Source organism: Artemia sp. Qi Xiang Cuo, chromosome 11 (assembly GCF_049724085.1).
Source record: "Artemia sp. Qi Xiang Cuo chromosome 11, ASM4972408v1, whole genome shotgun sequence".
Classification (NCBI taxonomy): Eukaryota; Metazoa; Arthropoda; class Branchiopoda; order Anostraca; family Artemiidae; genus Artemia; species Artemia sp. Qi Xiang Cuo.
The window spans coordinates 41,221,815-41,245,222 of NC_142804.1; the positions used below are offsets into that span (position 1 = coordinate 41,221,815).

The 23,408-nt window shown below is 36.3% G+C and overlaps 2 protein-coding genes across 6 annotated transcripts in view; one reads left to right on the forward strand and one right to left on the reverse strand.

Moving 5' to 3' along the window:
• Nucleotides 1-23,408, reverse strand: part of LOC148946978 (DNA-binding protein Ewg-like) — a 191,810-nt gene that overhangs the window by 168,012 nt on the left and 390 nt on the right. The window contains exons 1-2 of one of the 5 annotated variants that reach the window (XM_089096781.1): nucleotides 23,272-23,407; nucleotides 7,655-7,909 (exon numbers count right to left, since the gene is read on the reverse strand). In XM_089096781.1, the coding sequence (XP_088952907.1) occupies nucleotides 7,655-7,877 (223 nt within the window). In that variant the 5' untranslated portion in view covers nucleotides 7,878-7,909; nucleotides 23,272-23,407. Of the gene's footprint in view, nucleotides 1-7,654; nucleotides 7,910-10,712; nucleotides 10,860-23,191; nucleotides 23,213-23,271; nucleotide 23,408 lie in introns of those variants that run through there. The other 4 variants (XM_089096784.1, XM_089096783.1, XM_089096785.1 and 1 more) reach the window with 4 other exon arrangements.
• The window catches only part of Coq7 (ubiquinone biosynthesis protein COQ7, mitochondrial), a 34,632-nt gene continuing 24,039 nt past the window's right edge, over nucleotides 12,816-23,408 (forward strand). Inside the window, exon 1 of the mRNA XM_089096791.1 lies at nucleotides 12,816-12,834. The gene's annotated coding sequence lies outside the window, so the exon portion shown is untranslated. The remainder of the gene's footprint in view (nucleotides 12,835-23,408) is intronic.

The following is a 23,408-nucleotide window of genomic DNA, read 5'->3' on the forward strand; positions in this document are numbered from 1 at the left end:
ATATATATATATATATATATATATATATATATATGTATATATGTATATATAGGGGGTTTAGGGGGGCTTGAACCCCTCCCGAAATGTGATTTTTTTACTCGTAAAAATGTAGCAAAATGGATATAAACAAATTTTGTATGCGTTTTTTGAGGTTTTTTCGTGTAAACCCCTCCCCCCCCCCCCCGAAAAAAATCTTTGAGTATTATGGATTATTTATACATATATATATATATATATATATATATATATATATATATATATATATATATATATATATATATATATATATAATATATATATATATCTATAGTAGGTCTGAGACCTACTGAGATTTCTCAGCAGGGGCCTCCCCAGGCCACTCAGCGCGTCCCCAGGTGGCGGATAGGGGAACGCCCTACAGATATGTAGGGTACCTCCATTGAGTAGGAGGCACGGACCAAGGGAGGACACAGTCCCTGGGGGTCTTTAATTGAAACTGGGACACCCTCGCCCGAGGACTCTAAATACGGGCGGAGGAGGAAGAAGGCCCCTCGGATGTACACTCAGCAGGGCCCATCGGCGTGTGGACACGTCCCGTTAGTTACAAACCTTCTCCCAGCAATGGGTGAAATTGCATGGTGAAGCAGAACACCATCGTGGGAGGACCCTCTATAGGAGGACAACTGCGGAAGGGCGGAGGATCCAGATTTACGGACAACAGCCTCTGAAAAGTGGTGGAGAGGAGTGGCTTGCCACCACCACCCATTTAGCCAAGAAACCACCTCTCTTAAATATCATGAAAAAAAGGCTCGGTATTATGCAAACATCTGCTACCGCGTCCGGGGTAACCGACAGAACAACCAATTTTAAATGATGATAATGCGATTTTACATGCTACCGCGTCCGGGGTAACCGACGAACAACCAATTTTGAATGAGGATAATGTGATTTTACATGCTACCGCGTCCGGGGCAGCCGACGACCCTAGGCCTAGGACGACCCCCACCCGGGGTGAAAATCCAAACGGTTGTTCCGTTCCAATAAAAACACCCTACACTTTGGCTCGCTAAACATCCGAACACTCGCCAGACCGGGAAAACTAGATCTTGCCCTTAGAGAACTACAGAGGTACAATGGGATGTTATCGGCCTCTCTGAGACGCACCTCCCCCGAACAAGTGAGGAAAACCTCTCTGGAGCCTCCCTCCTGTAGTCCGGCCGCAAGGACGGAGTTCAGCGACAAGGTGTAGGATTTCTCGTACTACCAACTGCCAAAAAATCTCTAATTTCTTTTACCCCAATCTCAGAAGGAATAGCCTTCTTACAACTGAAGGGAGCTGCCAAGAATATTTCTGTCGTCCAAGTCTATGCCCCAGACTCCGCCAGAAGTGAGGAAGAATGTGATGAATTATATTTCACAACACAAAGCATCATCGACCAAATCCATAAGAAAGACGTACTGATTGTCATGGGGGAATTTAACGCTATAGTAGGCACGGATAATACCGGTCGGTCCGATAAAATAGGGCCTTTTGGTCACGGTAAACTCAATGCAAGAGGCGATCAATTGCTGAACTTCTGCCGAGAAAACGAGTTATTCGTAACGAATACAATATTCAAACACCGCCATCGACGTAAAGTGACCTGGAGATCCCCAGACGGTAAAACCGAGAACAAGATTGATTATATGCTGATATCGAAGCGCTGCAAGTCTTCCATACTAGACAAAGTAGCATTACCTGGAGCAGACTTCGACTCTGACCACACTCTGCTGATGTCAAGGTTCAAGCTAAGAAGGAGAAAATTGCAAAAAGCAACAAAAATCCCAAGATTCCGGGTGGATCTGCTGCAGGATCCCGAAAAAAGGTAGATCTACACTTCCACTCTATCTAAAAAATTTCGAAAGATCTTGGCTAATTATTCTCCCTTGACCACCGCTAATGAGATAGTCTCCCTGACCGAGTAGGACACATTAGCAATCATCGAGACAGCGAACAACGTCCTCGGACGAAAAACTCCCAATGAAAAACCATGGATCACAGATGAGATCATTGCGCTATGCGAGGATAAGCAACTTTTTTGTAATGAATCCGACCGCCACAACCGGGATACTTACAAGCTCCTCAAGAGAAGAGTAGAGCGAGAGATCAGAAAGGCACTACTTAACCACCTGCGGAAGAAATGCGAAGACTGCGAAGTACTGTTCAAGAAGGGGAACAGCGGAACAGTTTTCAGAATGGTACACGAGTTAAGCTGGAAAAAAGAGCCGCAAACATCAGTGATCCTGGACAAAGACGGAAATGAGATTAGCGATTCAAAGATGAAACTTGAAAGATGGAAAGAATTCTTTAACGATAAACTGAACCCACCAGTAGCTATGGATCCTGAAATACTAACCCGCTTCCCCGTACCCGACCAAGAACTCAGACCACCAACCCCACTCAAGTCGAGTCAGCAATCAAGACTCAGAAACCGAGTCAGCAATCAAGACTCTCAAACAAGGAAAAGCCCCTGGTCCAGACTGAGTCACCGCTGAACTCATTAGCGTTAGATCCGATGATGTAACTGATCTGTACCACGCCATTGTATCTGCGGTTTGGGAAACCGGCCAAATACCCCGTCAGTGCTGCAAGGCTGCCATTATACCTATTGACAAAAAGGGGTAAAAAAAGAGTGTGGAAACTACCATCCGATCAGCCTCACAAGCCATCATTCACGTGTCTTGACATAAGTCCTACTTCGACGCTTACAAGCAACAACTGCCTTTGCCATTGGAGAATATCAGGCCGGCTTCCACCCTGGAAGATCCACAATCGATCAGATGTTCGTCGTTTGATATCTCATGGAATAATACATTGAATTCAGCCAAGAGCTCTACCAGCTATTCGGTGATTTCCCTCAGGCATTTTACCTCATATGGCGCGAAGGACTCTGGCAAATCCTCCTTCACTATGGGATCTTTTCTGAGATAGTCCAAGTAATCAAGAGTCTGTACGACCAGTTCCGAGGCCAAGCAATAACCGTTGATGGGCTGTCAGAAGAGTTCACAACTTCGTCAGGACTACTCCTGGGTTGCATCTTATCACCACATCTCTTCAACCTTTTTCTAAATGTCGTTCTGTCACTGATGCAGTCGGAATATGGCGCAACAATAGGAGGGCTGCTGATAGACAATCTTGCCTACGCTGATGATATGTTGAACTAGCCAACTCTACACAAGAACTGCAGGCACAAGCTGATAAACTCTACGATACCACAAAGCCGTTTGGGATGGAGATCAATGCCAGTAAGACCAAACTCATGGTAACATGGTAACTACCAGAAGTAAACTAGACAACCCATCAATTATCACCATAGGCAGGAGACAGGTTAAAACAGTTGACCCCTTCCTGTACCTTGGTAGCCTACTCTCCTTAGATAATTGCCATAGCTCCGACGTGAAACGTGGACTACTACTTGCTTGCTCTAGCTTCCGAAGACTATACCGCCTCTGGCAAAGCAGCCACCTAGCCAACAAACTCAAAATGCGCATAGTCAACTGATAAGTAATCCCTATAGTTATTTATGGATGCGAAACATGGACTCTGAAAACCGAAGATGAAAGAAAACTTCTAGCTTTTGAGATGAGATGCCTCCGTCGCATTGCTAGAATCAAATACACTGACCGAATCACACATGTGGAAGCACGCCAAAGGCTCCAGTCCGCTGAAACCATTCTAAGTAAAACAAGGAGCAACAACTGCGCTGGTTCAGCCACGGCAAGCGAACGGAGCCAAACCGCTTCCCAAACATCGCCCTTGAAGGATCGCTCCATGGCATTCGTCCACGAGGCAGACAACGAAAACGATGGATGGAGAACTTCCACTTCAACAATGTCAAGATAGCCCAGTTATCACGTATCGCACCAGATGGAGCAAATTACCGATCCCTTACGCATGAGCTAGCAAGAGGAGTGGCCCCGAAACGTCCCACGAGGATGGCCGGGACCTAAGTAATTAAGTATATATATATATATATATATATATATATATATATATATATATATATATATATATATATATATATATATATATATATATATATATATATATATATATATATATATATATATATATATATATATATATATATATATATATGGGTGCATAGCAAGGGTGGATCCAGGATTTCTTTTTCGGGAGAGGGGGTTACTAAGTTTTGACTTTTTCGGGGCGGGGGGTTAGTAATTTTTGACTCAGTTTTCGACTAATTTTACTAATTTTTACATAGGGTTTACTAATTTTCGACTTATTTTCGACTCGGTCAAAAATTTCGGGGGGGGGGGGGTTCAAACCGGGTAAACCCCCCTGGATTCGGCCTTGGTGCATAAGGTTTTTAAATTCCGCCAGCCGAATTATTACCTGGAATGGCCATTTGTGCGGAATCACCCCAAAAGTTATCAATCTCAAGTCGACCTCCTACCAGGGGAGGGGAATACCCACAGGAATTTTTTTTGGAGGGTCGGATTTTTCACTTCTAAGAAAAGGTGAACTATATGGAAAATACAGAGCAAATCTTTGGATCTTATGGGAGCCAAAGATTTATGATTTAATGCTTAAAAAGCACAATGTCTTTTATCGTAGTTGACAGCTCCCAAATAACTGGGCCCCTCCCCTAATAATCTTGGGCATGGTCCAATTTCAGCTCTCGAATTTCAACAACTACTGATTGCATCTTAGAATTACGAGAACGCGTCGGTCACTAAGCTGGCGCTTTTCTCCATAACATAAAGATAGCGGTACCTTGATGGGTCTCCCATAACTAGGAAACCAGCATTCAAGATTTATATTGATTAGCAGGGAATATATCAAATCAATACCAGACGTTTCTATAGCGACGGGATACCAGCACTGATACAGAAAGTTGAGGTAACTTCCTATGTCGGGGATTGTTTTAAATCTACAGCTGTAACACCAAGATTTACATAGTTGACATTAAGAAAAATAGAATTAACAGTAGTGGTAAGACATTACTCGGGTAAGTTGCAGGTTCATGTAATCAATTTTTGGAAACTGTACAAAAAAATATACAATAATTTTACTAAATATACTTGATAACAGTAATTTCGTTTTATGTTACGCGTTTTGTAAGCCTTACTATTTTAGATTGTTAACCTATATTCAAATTAAGGACCTTCGATACCAAAAATGTCATTATACAAGTCTCAGCGTCGACTAACAGTCTCAAAGACAAAGAACTCATTAGTAAAAATTTCTGACCACCACAGGGAGCTTCCAAAGTAATATTGGTATAAATTGATAAAGGATCTTAGATGTGTCAACAGTTCGAAAAGCTAACGAGAGACTTATTTAAAACAAAGGAAACCTATAATCTCTTACCAATTGTTAAGCGAAATGCTGTCTAATTAATGTACATACAGCATAAATAATGTACATCCTGTGTCCGCAAAGATTTTAATCAAGACTATTAGCACAATGTAAAACTTCAAAAGCTGTCAATTATTCAATGAGACTTCTTTTGAGCTGATTTTTAATATCTTCAAAGCAGGTATACGAGAATATTCTTAAGGGATTACCCTTTCCAGAACTTTAAAAAGAACATTGTGCTCCGTTCAAACAAACAAAAAAAAATTATGCTTTTTAATGATGTAGCCTAAGTCTCATTAATTCTGAATATCTCTATCTCTGCCACAAAACAAAAGAAGTTAAATGGTTTTTCTAAGATGTCTGGGAAAATAGGTGTCGACCTTTAGTTTTATGTCATTTATTCGAATCTCTTATATTAGCTATACAAGTTATGGAAAACCACCCAACAAATTCTGAACAGTTTGGCCACACAAACTAAAAAAGCTTGTACTTGGACGAGATATGGTGATTCTTTAAGGTGTTGAACGACCTTAAAAGCGACTTCGAAGCTACTCTAAATTAGTATCAACTAGAGTCACATGAACAGGTTAGTACAACAAAACTGAAAGCAGTGCTCGAGTTAAGGACCAGAAACAGCCACGAATTTGTAACTTACAATTTCTAAAAAATACTTCAGTGCTAAAAAATGAAGTCGCATTCAGATTCATTTGAATTATCCACTTGGTAGAAGTGATGAAAGACTTGAGAGCCATGGCTAAAGCCTAAGAGTTTCAAGTAACATAGAAGGTAGTCTATTGTAAACGACAAAGGCGTGTCTGGAACGAGGGTTTGGGCGCACATACCCTCTCCATAAATCTAAAAATTATATATATATATATATATATATATATATATATATATATATATATATATATATATATATATATATATATATATATATATATATATATATATATATATATATATATTATATATATATATATATATATATATATATATATATATATATATATATGCATGAGCAAAGAGCATAGAGCAAAATGATCAAGGGTTGATGAAGGGGCTGCCCCCCTTATATACGGAATAATTTCTGTTCGTATAAGTTATAATGCTGCTCCTTACTTTCAGTTGAGAAAACTGATTGTTTTTATTTATTTAATATTCATATGAAGCATTTGTTTTATACGGGCAAAAATCGGAGACCTTATCCGGCAGTGCTTATCCTGTTAGCGATAGAGGTGGGTTTTTTAGACCATTCAACCGTTCTGGTTCCTACTGGCGTCTCGAAATTTAAATTTCGCAATATGAAGGTTTGAGGTTGCCATGGAGTACATCTGGCGTTAGAGATGGCTGGTTGTCCTCCAATCAGTTTCGGCTCTTAAATCTAAATCTACAACTTTTATTAGCGACCGAAAGACTCCTTTCCCAAGTTTCACGACCGTCCGTTCCATATAATAAGGCCAGAATAAAAATGAAACAATTCCAGGGAGAAATATTGCTCTTTACTGAATCCACGGTAACACATAAACTCTGATTACGAAAACGATACAAAATTCTAGGAATAGCATTTTTTTTTTTTAAGAAGAATTACAGTATTTCTCTGTTTTTTTTTGTTTTTTTTTTTATTTCGACAGCCTCACGATGTTCAAACTCAAATTTCGGCTACTCCTATTCTCTTTTTTTAAGGAAGTAAGTTAAGTTTGTTGAGCGACGGCGATTTCTAATCTCGATCATTTATTTTGCAGAAAGATTTCGCCGCCATTCAGACCTATTGATCAAGAAATAAATATTGAAGTAAACGACAAAGAAAACGCTTTTTTGATTCAAGAAATGCATCTTGCGCACGCCACTCCACGAAAATATAGGGGGGGGTGGTAGTGAAGTTTTTTTTTCAATGAAATTAGAAAAAAGGACTGTTCAAAATCTAGGGGAGAAACTGTCCCTCCCAATTAGCACTGCTACTCATCGGACACATTACAAAAAAACGTATCACAGTCTTGGCAACACAAAACATAGTATTCAAGCGTAATACAACATATTTTTAGGATGCAAAGATTTAAGGAAGGTTTCTGCTACTCCCCATTCCCCTCAAAAAAAAAATCACCGAAAAAACAAATAGCACTACTACCGTATCGAGAGAGTCGAGAATACAATTCAATTATTGTTTTCTATTTACTCTATCCACCACTTTCTACTGTTCCCTTCGATAAGGTGTTTTTCCAACGAAGTGAGCATTGGCCCTACAACCCTCATAAGCCGTTGCCCCCCTGGCTCTGTCTTTGGTTTAATTACTTAAATGTAGGTATTTACCTGCTGCTGCTAGCTGAGCTGTGACTTCGTCGTTAGCAGTTGCATCTGTAAGATAGGAGCCATCATCATAATCATCCCCGCCACAGTCATCATCGCTGGATCCTAGGCCATCTCCATCCATTCCATCGTCAAGCATTTCATTCGAATTCCTATTATGGGCCTCGGTTATCGTTACTTGGGCAGCGTCGAGGCCCATATTGCTTGCTGTATTCATAATAACCATCGGTGTTTTTCTGCAAGACTTCTGCGGCTAACCTGCATAAAGGAAACCAAATAATTAAAATAAAAATATAAGATAGCTGTTCATGTGCAATGAAAGTTGCCTATAGTTAGTGCGACGGTTACCCTTTTTAGGATAATTTCCTATGTAAGCTTGATCGTTGGATATAATTAGAAGAACGTGTTTAAGCTCACCTGCAGCTATGCAGCTCACCTGCAGCTGCAGCTATAAACCAAAAACATAATCATTGAGCATCTAGAATGCGTCCTGAGCATCCATCAATAAGGAGTCAATCCACATTTCCTGCAAAAACAAGCTAAGGATTTCGGTGATGCGGTCTAAAACCGCATCACAACAATCCGTACTGACTCAGTGTAAAGACAAGCTGAGAACTGACTCAAAGCGAATAGGACCCAAGTCCTGATTAGTGCAAATAGACACTGAGTCCCGGTTTGATGGAAAAACGAGATAAGTTCTGACTTGGTACAAAAATGAGCTAAAACTGCAGACCGACTCGGTACAAACGCGGAAATGAGCCATCTCCTAATTCGATGCAAGAACGGCTTAGATCAAAAACAATCAAAGTACTGACTCAGTGTAAAAGCGAAGTGAGGCCATGCCACGGACTGACTCAGTTTAAAATTGGGCCAAAAAATAAGAGAGGAACTGCGACCCCTTAAAATCCTTAAAAATCATCCACACTTTTCTGAACACGAAATATATTCTGAGCAGTTTTTCTTTCTTTATTATAGTTTCAAGAAACTATATCTCCCTTTTAAATCCATTCACAGTAGTGATTCGCAAATTTATAAAATGTGTTTAGCAAACTAAAGAAATTGCTTGAAAATTATTTCATTTAGGCATAAATTTTTTACGCTTTTGAATGAAATTATCGGAAACAAAAATGGTAACAAAAAATGTCCTTCTAAAATAGTAAATCCATATGGAAAGTCGAAAATGTATTTATCAAAGAAATTGCTGTTTCTTTCCTATGAACTTGATTAGTACTGCGAATTTTTCTCTTTTTTTGTGCGTTTCCCTTTGAAAGTATTCATACCATTCTGAAAGTAACAAAATTGCTATATCCAGCATGGGGGTGGGGGGAGAGGCTGAGGGCAATTGCAATAGCAACGATCATATTACTTGGAAAGAGTGTCGAAATCGAATCGAGCGGCATGTTCATTTTTCAACTTGTGAGTTAATCCAACGTACGACAAAGTTACGGAATCCAAAGGTAGAAACGTACATTTCCACGTAGTTTTACTAAATAAAGAAGTCAATAAAAGCAAAACAAAAGACACCATTCCGGAAACCTATATATATCATTTTCGAAAATATAAACAAGTAAATAGAGCTGCGTAACAAAACAACAAAAGGAAATAAGCTTGTGCAGAAACAGATTTGAAAATAATGGCAGATTATCCGGAAATGCGAGTTTTCAAACGCGCTAGAAATTGAGCGGTGGCCAAGAACAGTTCAGGTTATGATTTCAGTCCTTTCAATAAAACAAACAAACCGAATAGCAGATCTGCCACCAAAATAAGATTTACTGATGTTATGAGTCATGGGATTATCTGGGCCCGGACAACTGAAATTATATATCTAATGATCATATTCTTTATTGAGTTGTATATTGTTCAAACAAGTTTAGAGCATTATACTTAACTGTCTGATCTTTTTGGACAATATTTACATTGTCCATGTAATACTTACGTAATCCCATAGACTTTAATAAATGCTTTCAGAACGGCCGTACGGTTGTCCATACCTCTGGGTCCTTCCTCAGCTATACTTCGGAATGGCGTATCGGTACTTGTGTACTTGAGCGACCAAACTCAGGAGGTGAAGTTAGGTTAGTCATAATGAAATATTCCGAAATATGATGAAAATATAATACTTTAGTAACGCAATTATAAAAACTACAACAGAGAATTATGGAAAGCAGGCCGCCCAGAACGCATTATATTAAACACCGGTACTGGTGCATAATACAGATTATAATATATATATATATATATATATATATATATATATATATATATATATATATATATATATATATATATATATATATATATAATATATATATATATATATATATATATATATATATATATATATATATATATATATATATATATATATATATATATATATATATTATATATATATATATATATATATATATATATATATATATATATATATATATATAAATAATATGTACATAATATATTATGCAAATTATATTATGCAATTCATGAAAATATAGGAGAGGTAGGATTACAAAAATGATACAAAAGAGCGTTATTTTTCCAAAACCTGAGAGGGGGCCATTTTGTTATGTGTCGATCTTTTAAACAAAAATACCACAAAGAAGGTATTTTTCAAAACCTAAGGGAGGGGCAAGAGGTACTGATGCATTATATGGGCCTTTCTAAAAAGTCAAGTTTGGTTAATGCTAATGAAATAAAATAAAATAGGATGAATACATAATAGTTTATAAACAAATTTGGGCTACCGTATATATTTGTACATTAGGGGGGATGGGGGGGGGGGGTAAAGCATAGCATATATTAAATACGTAACCTAACATAATCTAGGTACCTTTCCCCCCCCTTAAATCCCAAAAAAACAATAGTTTAAATATTGTAACTCATTGAGAAACCACGGCTTTGCAGTCATTATGTATAGCGGTCTCCTGAGAATAGCTTGTTTGACAGGTTTTTCGTGACTGGTTTCCTTATACTATATATAAAACTGTCCGTATTACGCACCAGTAGACTACCTAAATACCTAACCAACTCTATATATATTAAATATTAAATTAAAATATACCTTCATAGTAGTTTGTCTCTCTCATGCTAAGCTGATTATCTCCGAGTGCACACGGAAAACCGGTTTTGTTACAGATCAAAAACAAAGTGTGGTCGCTATAGCTATAATACACAAGTACCGGCGTATCAATATTCTGATACTTTTAAAAAATCAAAAACTGTGGAGTTAGAAAAATGTACAATTCTCTTACAGCAGACAATGACTTTAGTTGCCTGGCAGAAATCTGTTAGTGAGAATGACACATTAAAATGTTGACACCATTTGGTCCTACGCCAGAAATTTCAATGAAGATGTTTAAAGACCCTAAACACTAAATTTTATATACTCATTACACTTTAATATGAACCATTCACAAGTCAAATTGAGGAATTCAATAAAATAAACAGAGGAGAAAAAAATACAAACATGAGAATTGTCAGGATTTTTATATCAATCCATTTGGCGGATGAATGCAAGATTTATCTGTGTTGGTTTAAGCCTCGTCCTAAATTGAGGCGATAATAACAATCCTCCGTTTATAGGTAATAGCGTGAAAAAGGCGATAATACAAATATATCCGTTATCCAAAAATCTTCATGCATATATTTATCGAAAAGTTTTTGAATGAGTTGAAGTATGGTTTAATATAGTTATTTCAAGTTTTTCTTGAAAAGAGGTATTTCTTCCATTGGTTGATGAATAAACACCGGAGGCTTTTTGGCTTTCAAACAGATACAAATAGGAGTTTAAGTTAGATGAGAGCGTTAGATTTTATAAAAAAAAAAATAAAAAAAAATTCAATCAATATTTCATTTGGACTAAAATATTGATACGAAAAGAAATTATTACTATATACATGAATAAAGTAGTGGAGTTTTGTTAAACTGAATTTAATTTTTTTTTTTCGTATGGCACTCCAAAATTTTGGCACTCTTGAGGCCATAGCCAAGATTGACCTCACTGTTAACGAGATTCAGTCCATACACGGAGGAATGGACATACATTTCTGACGCTGCAAAAAACCCTTTAGGGCTTTAATAGTGGCGTATCCGCCAATCCATTGCTCACCAGCAGGGTTGTCATTATGGGCAGTTCCTTAAGTGCTACAGTTGCCCAAATTTTAGCGCTACACAGCGATTTTCGGTGCTATAGTCCAAAAATTGACTATAATAGTGCTAAAAGAGCATTTTCGTGCTGTTTTAGCAACCCTGAGTACGTGCTACAGTGCTACACATAATGAAATAGTGCTAAAATAGCGATTTCGTGCTACAGGTGGCATTCATGTTCAACAGTCGATCAATCCTTAAACACCAATATTTCAAACAGAATTTTGGGTTTATAAAAGGGGGTTTCCGGTTTGTCTTGCGCACTGGGAAGCTACTGTTGCACAGGATGGTGAAATTAGTGGCTACACTGTTAGTAGTGATACAGTAATATCAGGTTTGGACGCACAAGTCCCCAAAATTGCTTAAACTCTTTAAATTTCGTTTCTTTGCACAATATCGTTTCTTTTTACAAAATGCAGAGAAACCGAATTATCAGAATTTTCAACCAATTAAAAATTGATTTATATAACCAAATTGAACACACAAACCAATTTATTTCAAACAATGAAACTTTGAAGAGTCCCTGGTCTCACATTAACCAAGTGCAACGTTATTCAAAGGTAAACTTTCTGAAATAAAACGGCATATATGGAGCACCTACAATATTTTCTTTTTTTAATCCGGTAAAAGAACTTCCTAGAAAAAGTGAAAGTAAGGCTTATCCGTTCTAAAACTATAACCTATATTTAAATAGCATCTGCCCAACAAATTATCCTTGAAGGTTTACAGTTCCCAGATTAGATAATGGCAGAAGAAATCAATGGTCTTCCATGGAACTTAGCGCCTGGCTTCAAGTAGAACCTTGGTATTTTTTCTTCTTTAAATTGCGCAGTTGAAATTATGGTTGCGCGCGATTAACTCAAAAATTACTAAGCGCAGTGGACGAAACTTGCGCCTCAGTTAAAACCGAGCATATTTTTCTTGTCAATATAGCTATTTCTGTTTAAGTTTCTTAGTATGTTAGATATTTTAATAAATCAAAATTTTCTAGAGTTGGATTATGGTTAGAACAGGACCTTGATCTGAATTGAAAATTGGTAAGATTCAATTTATACATGAGACCCATACTGCGTCAGTTCTGGTTGAAATAAAACACGAAATTCGGGAGAAAAGCAAATTTTACCTGCGATCATTCAAACTATCGCAGATACAAAATACGCAGATATTCAAATTACTTGTAAGGCATGAAACTCATTCCCCTCCCCCTCGCCAAACCAAATTTTAACAATAATGAAACTGGCACACCTTTCAAACTGAGCACAAACGTTGAGATTTATTTCGTTGGATGCAAAAAAAAACACACGCAAAAAAAGCAAATTACATGGTGAAAACTGAAATCAACGGCAAAATCATCCAATTCTAGAAAGGCCAGGCCCACAGGCTTCACTGGGTCAGCTTTATAGTCCTCGCAGCAAACTAAAATATTAACAAGCGGTCGAAGCTGTCATTTTGTTACTACAACCTTTTTTACTAACAAAATAATCGTCCTTTTTTCTTTTTACTGGCCTTATTTACTAACAAAATAATCGTCCTTTTTTTCTTTTTACTGGCCTTTTTTACTAACAAAATAATCGTCCTTTTTTCTTTTTACTGGTGTAAACCGAGGTTTACAGAGTGGTGACAGCAGAATTTTACACTGGCCTATTTTACTAACAAAATAATCGTCCTTTTTTTTCTTTTTACTGGCCTTTTTTACTAACAAAATAATCGTCCTTTTTTTCTTTTTTCTGGTCTTTTTTAATAACAAAATAATAGTCCTTTTTTTCTTTGTTCTGGCCTTTTTTACTAACAAAATAATCGTCCTTTTTTTTCTTTTTACTGGTCTTTTTTTACTAACAAAATAATCGTCCTTTTTTTCTTTGTTATGGCCTTTTTTTACTAACAAAATAATCGTCCTTTTTCTTTTTTTTTACAGCTCTTTTTTACTAACAAAATAATCGTCCTTTTTCTTTTTTTTTACTGCTCTTTTTTACTAACAAAATAATAGTCCTTTTTTTTCTTTGTACTTGCCTTTTTTTAATAACAAAATAATCGTCCTTTTTCTTTTTTTTTTACTGCTCTTTTTTACTAACAAAATAATAGTCCTTTTTCTTTTTTTTTTACTGCTCTTTTTTACTAACAAAATAATCGTCCTTTTTTTCTTTTACTGGTCCATTCGCCCCAACTTTTATTTTCACTACTGACCTTTTTTATGGTCGGTAGCCACGGTTTTTTTTTTTTTGTGAATGTTACCGATAAAATGTGCGCTAAAGTTGGAAGCCTGGTATACAACTGTTTGTCTAAATCTGGAAAACTTTCATTTGTCGCATAATGTTCCAATATTCTGCGATTTACTTAGGAGTTTTCACCCTTGATACTTCAGGGTTTTTTTTCTTTCTCTTTGAACTTTCCTTCCTTTCTGAGATTCACCTGTAAATTTCCCCTGGGCAAAATATCAGATTCATCTTTAAACACAAATTTTAGATTGTTGTTCCGTCCCATTAGTTCCTCCAAGACAAATAAATCCTCATAGACTAAAGTCTAGCCACCTGTCGTTTCTGAGGCACCATCACCGTACGTCTCCAATTGCATATAAAATAAAAAGAGCAGTTTCCGTGTTCTGAACGGAAATGCAAAATCAGTACCAAAAGAGGTGGAGGTGGTCTATCCAGGGCGATCAACAGAAGTAAATATTCAGAACCCAAATCTGAATAGGGTGAAAAAAAATGTTTCAATAAGGTACTGTGAGAAACCTATAGCCTTCTTCGTAGTTGTACACTGATTTGGGGGCCCGTACTTTTTTCAACTTGTATCAGTTCCCAAAAAGGTAGGTGTATCCAATGCGGCCAATGAGAGGAATATATACGGGAGCCCAGGAATACAAAATACATGCCAATTCTTTAAGAATTCTAGATGTAGTTCTATGGCCCATCGATTTTTTTGTGATGGAAGAAAGCTTTTGATTCCAAAATAAGCCGAGTTTTCTTATGGGTTTCACAATTACTCAATTATTTAAAGTTATGGACACCTGTGCGATTTTGGATTTAGTTTATATTTTATTCAAGAGCTTTAATATGAAAGCCATGACAAAATTTTCGCCAGAACATTAACCGCGAAAACCACAGTTTTAAGCAGATTACATCTGAATAATTAACCATCACGTTCCGTAATCGAGTATGCAGACCCTACAGATATAAAAGTAATCTGAATAAGATGTAATTCAAATTAAAATTTATTCCGCCTTAAAGGACAAAGAGAATCTTAAAATATATTTATTGCATTGAATTCCTTTTTTTGGGGGGGGGGGTCTTTTTTACCACAAGCCTGATTAGCCTTTTCTAAGAAAAGGATACAAACTACAGCCGGGGCGTAAATAACTATGGGGCAAAGGGGCAATTGCTCCCTATAGACCTAATTTTGCTTCAGATTTTGTTTGACTTCTCTAACTATTTCAAGCAAAACCATTCTTTATGAACATATTATTGATTGTGATTATCTCGTTTTTTATGTTATGTACTTTGTCCGTAAGACACAAATTATTTAGCGCTTAATTTGGCTTAACTTTACCCTCTATTAGATTTGATCTAGTTCAGCCCACTTTAGGATTGTTTATTAGAAAATGACTTTGCCCCTTTAAGGATTTTTTTTTTAGTTTGCGCCACTGACTACTGTCCTATCTGCGATCATAGCTGTTGGGGGTATCCAAACAAGGCTGAAAACGGGAATACATAATTCTGGCGCAAAGAAGGTACACAGAAAGCATATATAGCCCCAGCTAGTCACGGCTTTTGCTAGTCCAGACTTCAAATCTGTCAAGAGAAGTAAGAACATAAGCGAGGGGCGCCCTCTTTGCGCCAGTTATTGTACATCTCAGGACGCTACATGTGCCGCACACTTCCGCTATGTTTGACACAGGTTCCATCACGTTTGTCACAGTTCCCACCACGCCTGGCACAGTTTATGCCACGCTTAGCACATTTTCCGCCACGCTTGGCACGTGCCACCTGGTGCAACGTGATTTGTGAAAGTGGGTCCAGCCTCCCGTATATAAGAATGTGTCGTGATTTTAAGTCGTGTTTTGGATTCCTAAAACTTGTACAACCCTTTTCATTTTAATTAAAAAAAACAACTAAGTTTTTCCGAGAGAAGTAAAGAGCTTTGAAACTTAAAACGAACAGGAATTATTATTTCACAGCCTATCTAAGATATTTCAATAAAACTAATGCAAATAAATCAACTGGTGATATTTCCCTATGTTTGTAACATTACAGAAAACTAGCTCTTTACTGAAAACACAAAAGCCAAGTATAAAAAACAAGAATATTGATTTAGGAGTCAAAAGTAAATACTCCTCACAACTTCGCTCTTTACTTTTCTCGGAAAAACATTTTTTTAATTAATCTATGCTCGTTTTTGATTAAAATTGTATATATATATATATATATATATATATATATATATATATATATATATATATATATATATATATATATATATATATATATATATATATATATATATATATATATATATATATATATATATATATATATATATATATATATATATATATATATATAATTTCTAATCACCTCCAATATAGGGGAGATAAGACATCTCAACCCTTATTAGGGAGTAGAACTAAGAAGCCGTACAAGAATTGAAGGAAAAAATAAGTTTACAGTGAAAAAAAAACCATCAAAACATAGTGTCGTGTCTTTTTGTAAAAAAAAAAGTTTAAAAAGAAGAAATAGATCTTTAATTCTTTGTTTTAAAAAATTAAATTTAGTAGCACTTAATAAGAAAGTAGCCCCAGGCGAGTAGCTACGACACAAAAATTTAACTGAGCGGACAGGTTTATGTATCGACATACTTGCGGCAAATTTTGCTAGCTCTACAGAAATGTACCTTTAGACTTAGGATTTATTTGACCTCTCCCTTATAAATAAAAAGCCACTCATTACTCAGAGATGAATAGATATTTCATAGAAAGATCATTTCTTGTGTAGGTATGATATGTGGTATTATAAACTAAGTTTGTTTTTATTTCAAAAATTATCGGAAGAATTACCTGAATTCTCCTAGAGAACTATTTTCATTTGTTTTTCTTCCTCTTTGAATACACAATCTTACGTATGGAGAGAATATTACGATGGAATTGTCAAGTAAATAATTTGAATAAGGAAGTATAACAATAAGTAATCCTTCTTTTAATATGCAACTTTGAGTGGTTCCAGAACCACATACCTACACTTCTCCAACCACTAAGTGGTAGGGGTTCAGGGGTCAGGAGCTTAATTTGCTATGGGGCAGAGGGGGCAACTTCCACTCCCAGACCTCAGTTTTCCTCCAGACCCCAGTTTAAATTTAGCCTAAATTTAGTTTCTCCAAAAATGTTGTCAAAACTAAGATAAGCCTGCATAATTCAAGCATCCACTGAAACAGGTTATTTTTCTTTAATACATCTTTACCTTTTTTATTACTATACGGCTCGTTTTTTCAGTTTTCTGTCCTTTTCGCTTGATTTAGGAAAACTGCCTCCAAAGTTGACCCAATCTCCACAGGCTTTTGACAAAATTATGCCACTTTTTGGGGTTTAGATTTAGTGATCTACTCAGAATGTCGTTGCAAACCATGGACTGGATGACCTCTATTCCCTTTTGAATCAAGATGTTTGACCAAATACCTTCCTGGGACAAGTGTTAAAAAAAGAGTGCATCACATTTACAAAAACAGTGAAATTATCTGAAAATAATCGTATAGAAGGGAGAAAACCATGATTGGAAAAAAAAACAAGCATGAGTCGAACGCAAGCCACTCTAATTCGAAGTCGAAAGCTTTACCAACAGAACCAGACCTGTAATAATCTAATTTGATATATCAGTGCTTGTACCTTAATTGCCTACCTTATTAAGGGGATTCGGAGGATGAACATACGGAAGGTGTTCTTGAAAACCTCCGGTTAAGGATTTTGGATCGTAATTATTGCAATGATGATATTGTTTTATACTTCCAAGCTTTTCTACTTAAGAAGTGAATCAGAAGTGTTATTTTTAGTGCAAAATCATACTTACGGATGGTAGAATTGATAAACATCACGTAGATATGAAAAATAGTTTCCAAATGAGCCATTAAATGTCACTCTGAAATGTACTGCCACGACACTAGCCTCAGCGGTTCTCCCTTGGAGACATGGCAGTAAAAAGGTCGTTTTTAGTGAAATTTTGAAGTTAATGGTGATTGAATTTATAGGAAGGACGTAGAAAGGGGCTTAATTTGTAATGGGGAAGGAGGGGACAGATGCCTCCTCCCACCGAAGTCCCCCCTCCGACCTCATTTTGCCCCCACCCCCCAGCAGAAATTTAGTTTCTGCAAAAAATCTTGTCAAACTAAGAAAAGCCTGCATAATTCAAGTATCCAGAGAAACAGGTCAGTTTCTTTAGTTTATCTTTGCCTCTATGGTAATATATGGCTCATTTTTCAGTTTTCACTATCATTTTCACTTGATTTGGGAAAATTGGCTCCAACTTTGCCCGCCCAGGATTCTGACGAAATTATGCCACTGGGCGTCGATATAAGAAATATCTTTTATATGAGCTATTAAAAATCTGCGATACCAATACGCCCAACAGCAATATGCTCATACCGATACGCGTGATATAAATACGTCCGATACCGATTCAGTGTGCAGCCCTTTCGCCAGGGACTATGGAGGGTCATATCATCACCAAAACCAAAGATTGATGACCTTTTAGCTTTGCTGAACAAAATGACTATATCAAAATTGTGATTGGATGACTTTGGGGGGAGGGGGCCTTTAGGGGGGGCTAATTGCCCTCCAATTTTTTTGGTCACTTAAAAAGGGCACTAGCAAATTTAATTTCCGTTCGAATGAGCTATTGCATACCTCTCTGTTATGTTCTGGTCAGCCTCTAGCCCTGCTAGAAAATCCTCAACAAACAACGCTAGTAGAAAAGTAGTGTCAGTAGAAAATCCTCAACAAATAGCGCTAGACGACAATTAGCTAGTTTGGAACAAAGGTAGTTATCAAAAGGTTTGTTCGTCTTGATTACAGCCTTAGGGCACAGATGGAGCTCAATTTCGACATACTGTATTAAATCTAATAGAAAAACAAAACAAAAGATAATCTAAAAAGATAAAAAGATATAAAAGCTAGTGATTAATCATGCAATTGTACACAAGTATATTGGCTTATTTACCTCAGGACACAGATAAGAGATTATTCTAACTTAAATTTGTTACTAACAATTTTATTAGCAAATGTTTATCCAGGAGCCAACAGAAAATTGTTATTTACAACTTTTAGAGAATTCCTCTAACAAATCGAAACATTGTTGGAGAAAATTGTTAATGGAGTTTGAGCGTGAAATTAAAAATATCAAGGCGTAAAAATAAAACTTACAAATTTCTTCATTCTAGAAATAATTGCTGTTTTTACATTTGTATACTTGTTTTGAAGTTTTTAATATTCTTTCAAATTTTTGTTTACATTTGGAGGCGTTGCTTTTAAGTTTCGCGATAATTCAAGTGTTTTTACGAATTATTGGTAACTATTTTACGTGAACGCTTCGAAAGGCTGAGGCTGATTTGTTACATATTTTCCAAGGGAACTTTTTAAGTAGTGTTGGGTTGACTGACCGTATATCAAACAATAACATGTGTGAAAAATTTGCTTTTGATCACATTTTTTAAAGCTACAACGAAACAAACATCAAGTTGGCCTTTCTGCGGATAACACATTACCAACGATTCAATCTCAAGGACAGGATCTAGGATGTGGTTTTAGGGGCAATTCCCCACAGTGCCAAAAGTTGAATTAATTACAGGGGGTGAATGGACAAAAAGGAACTTATGTATTATACCGGCCCCACTCAAGTTCTTGTTCTGAGTAGAACCGGTTTCTCTGACTGCAATCGGTTATAATTAGCTTTGTCTAAATGAGAAAAACTGCGATGCTAGTATAATTTAATCAAATATGTAATTTATAGAGGTGGTTAGGGTAAGTTAGGTTAGGTATTTAATATAATGCGTTTTGGGCGGCCTACTTTCCATCATTTTATTCTGTAGTTTCCATAATTTGTTAATAAAGTCTTATATTTTCATCATATTTTTGTATAATCATTAGGATTAACCTAACTTCACTTCGTGAGTGGGGTCGCTATAATACATAAGTATCGACAACAATAGCAATGAGGGAGCTGAAGTTTCGTCGGTGCCCTCCCAACATTAGTTCTGTATCCGCCTCCAAAAGAATGTGCTTTTTGGCCGTCCGTCTAGAACGAACAAAAGCCAGGTCATCCCCGAATAGAGTGTGAAAAGGTCATAATAAAGTATTTATATTAAAAGAAATTAGAACTTCCTGGGAGATGGTAAGGAGTGAAGCTTTGGATAGATTGAGATAGAGGAGGAGCGTGTGTAGCTATGTTCGCCCCGCGCGGTGTTGTAGAGAGTTGTTAGCAGCAGTAAAATACCAAACTGTAAACAGACAGACAAGTAACTTTTGATAAATCTGTTTCTAAAACAATAACATCAGGAACAGCAGAATATTTAGCATCTATCAAACAGCCTTCATACCATAGTGTGGGCACATGGGCGTACGGAAGGGGGGGCAGCTGCCCCTCCCCCCTAGAACTTCAAATTTACACTGGACATGGTTGAAAAAGCAGTTGAAAAAAGGGTAGATGGTTGAAAAAGCAGTCGATAAAAGGTAAATGATTGAAAAAGCTGGAAATAAACAGCTGGAATGACAGAATAAAAGTCCATCAAGAAGCAATTATCCATAATATCTTGGAAAGATTTAGCTCTAATCCAAGAAGAATGATTAATGATGAAGCTTATTGGTGATTTATGATGTTTAGTGAATTGTTATAAATAAAGATTTCATAGCTATAATGATAGAACTTGCTGGCAATATAAGGTTTTGCAAACTGCCAATTTAACTTCAGCATCCCACCTTTCATCACAGAATTGGCTCCCCCCCCCCTAGAGAAGAAGCTACGTACGCCCATGTGTGGGCAACAATGAGTTAGAATAGGCTGAGCACCTACCACCCTATAATGGTTTTAGTGAGTAGTGAGGATCAGACCCTCACAACCCGAATTATTACTTAGTCTATAGCCATACGCTTTATATCCTGTAATTAAAATATAAGATTCTAACCCTTTAATAAATGTTACTTTAGATGGACTCCGCCCCACAAGAGTCGGACCCTTTATAACCTAAATGAGATTGCGGCCAAACCCCGGAATACGACCTCTTCTCCAGCACTGAAGAAGCCTGCAATTTTTCGATAGTTGTATATTATATGGTACACACTCGAGAATTTGGATCTACAGATCAGACAATAACCGGTTCATACCTGTCAGTAATTGAAGAAAATTAGCTTAGGTTCAGTGGAAATCTACGTTGTATGTATATTTTATTAAATATTTAATCTATGGAGATGGTATTTTGGCTGGGTTAGGTATTTAATAAAATGCGTTCTATGCGGCCCCCCTACCATAATTCTTTGTTGTAGTTTTCATAATTTTGTTACTAAAGTATTGCATTTTCATCATATTTTTTTATATTTCATTAAGATTAGCCTAACTTCACTTCTCGAGTGTATACCATAGGCTATAATACACAAGTACCAATTTCTCTATGGGTCCTTCTCTAGGCAAAAACCAGAATTTAATATCAGAAAAACGGGGGAGGGGTGGTCGGCTACCCCCCCCCCTTGCCCAGGCTTATAACCACCACTGAACTACACCCAATCATAGAAAAAGATTATAGAAACAAATAGGCCTAACTATTTACAAACATCAAACTACTAGCATATAATAGTCCTACTAGGCAAAAAACCCGAACTTATCAGAGCCAAACGCTCTAGCGTTGCCTGTAGTAAACTGCTATAGGCCTTCAATGTATCTTTATTTATTCTTGCTAAATAAACGATGAATGTTGGTTATAGGTCAAAAATCCGACAGATGCAAAAAAGAATGTATCATTCGATACCTTGCCAAACGTTCGATGTTCTTTCAAAATATAACAATCACCGCCGTCCCTCCTAATGGGTCAGATACAGCCCTAGGCTACATACAAAAATTTGTCGATTTTATTTTTCCTTATTATTTCAAACTTGCTCAATTTGTCATTAGAAACCTACTGCTGATAACAAATAAGCGCAGAAATCAATTGCAAACCAATACAATTACCAAACTACGGCTATATCTGACTCCACTAGGAGGGGAGCGGCTGAGACTAAATTACAACACCACTGATTATCATATTTGTAAAGAGCTTCCCATGGAGAATCAAGTGACATGTTTATCTATTATATATATATATATATATATATATATATATATATATATATATATATATATATATATATATATATATATATATATATATATATATATATATATATATATATATATATATATATATATATATATATATATATATGCTATAATTAATTTTATTCGGTAAATTTTTGGCAGTTCATATTATTGACTAATGAATAAAGTGAACATGTTACTCGATGCCTTTCTATGCTCTTTACGAATATAATAATCATTTTTGTCGGAAATGAATTTTACCCCCATCCGTATATACTTTAAACTTAAGTTTAAACTTAGAGGTAAGAGGTAAGTTTAAACTTACCTCTCATTTGCATCAGAAATAAACAGTCAATATATACCAAATCATATTATTGAGTTAGGACTAAAGTGAATACACCATTTGATGCCTTTTTTATGCTGATTACGAATATAATAAGCAATAATTTCAGCCCCCCCCTATATATGCCAATTCAGGGTTAGGTTAGGTATAGCCTATATAGGGGGGGGGGGCTGAAATTCATTTCCGATAGAATGCTTATTATATTCGTAATCAGCATAAAAAAAGGCATCGAATGGTGTATTCACTTTATTTGAAACTCAATAATATGATTTGGTATATATTGACCAAATAAACTTTACCCCCACCCCCTAATGTGCAAATACATACCCTGAATCGGTATATATAGGGGTGGGAGTAAAATTCATTTCCAACAAAAATGACTGTTATATTTGGAAAGAGCACAAAAAAGGCGTCGAGTAGTATGTTTACTTTATTTGTAAGTCAATAATATGAACTGCCGAAAATTTACCTTTTATTCTTTCATTATTTCTTTTGGATGAACTCTACAATCAAGCAATTGACCTGGCAATTATTTTAGGCATCTATTAAAAAATAGGCCTTAGTGAAAACAATTTACAAAACCCAATGGCAAAAATATGCCCACTCCATTATTAAACATGCATTTAATAGTATGCTGTTAAAACAGCATCCACCAAATTCAACTTTAGCTTAAAACATTGACTTGCACCTATATAAAAACGAGCCTAAAAGCAAATCCTAAAAAATTACTTCATTATTAAAAAACGCACGATAAGCTACTAGCCTACTATAATAGTATACACACACACACACATATTCAAAACTCTCACCTAAACTTTGCGCATAGGCTAAAAGATGTGACAGGCGCCAAATCCTGCGCACTACTTAATTCACCACAGCACAATTCCAGTCTAAAACAGTTCCAATCATTTTCCATCGAAAGAGGCTTTTCAGCATCCTATTGATT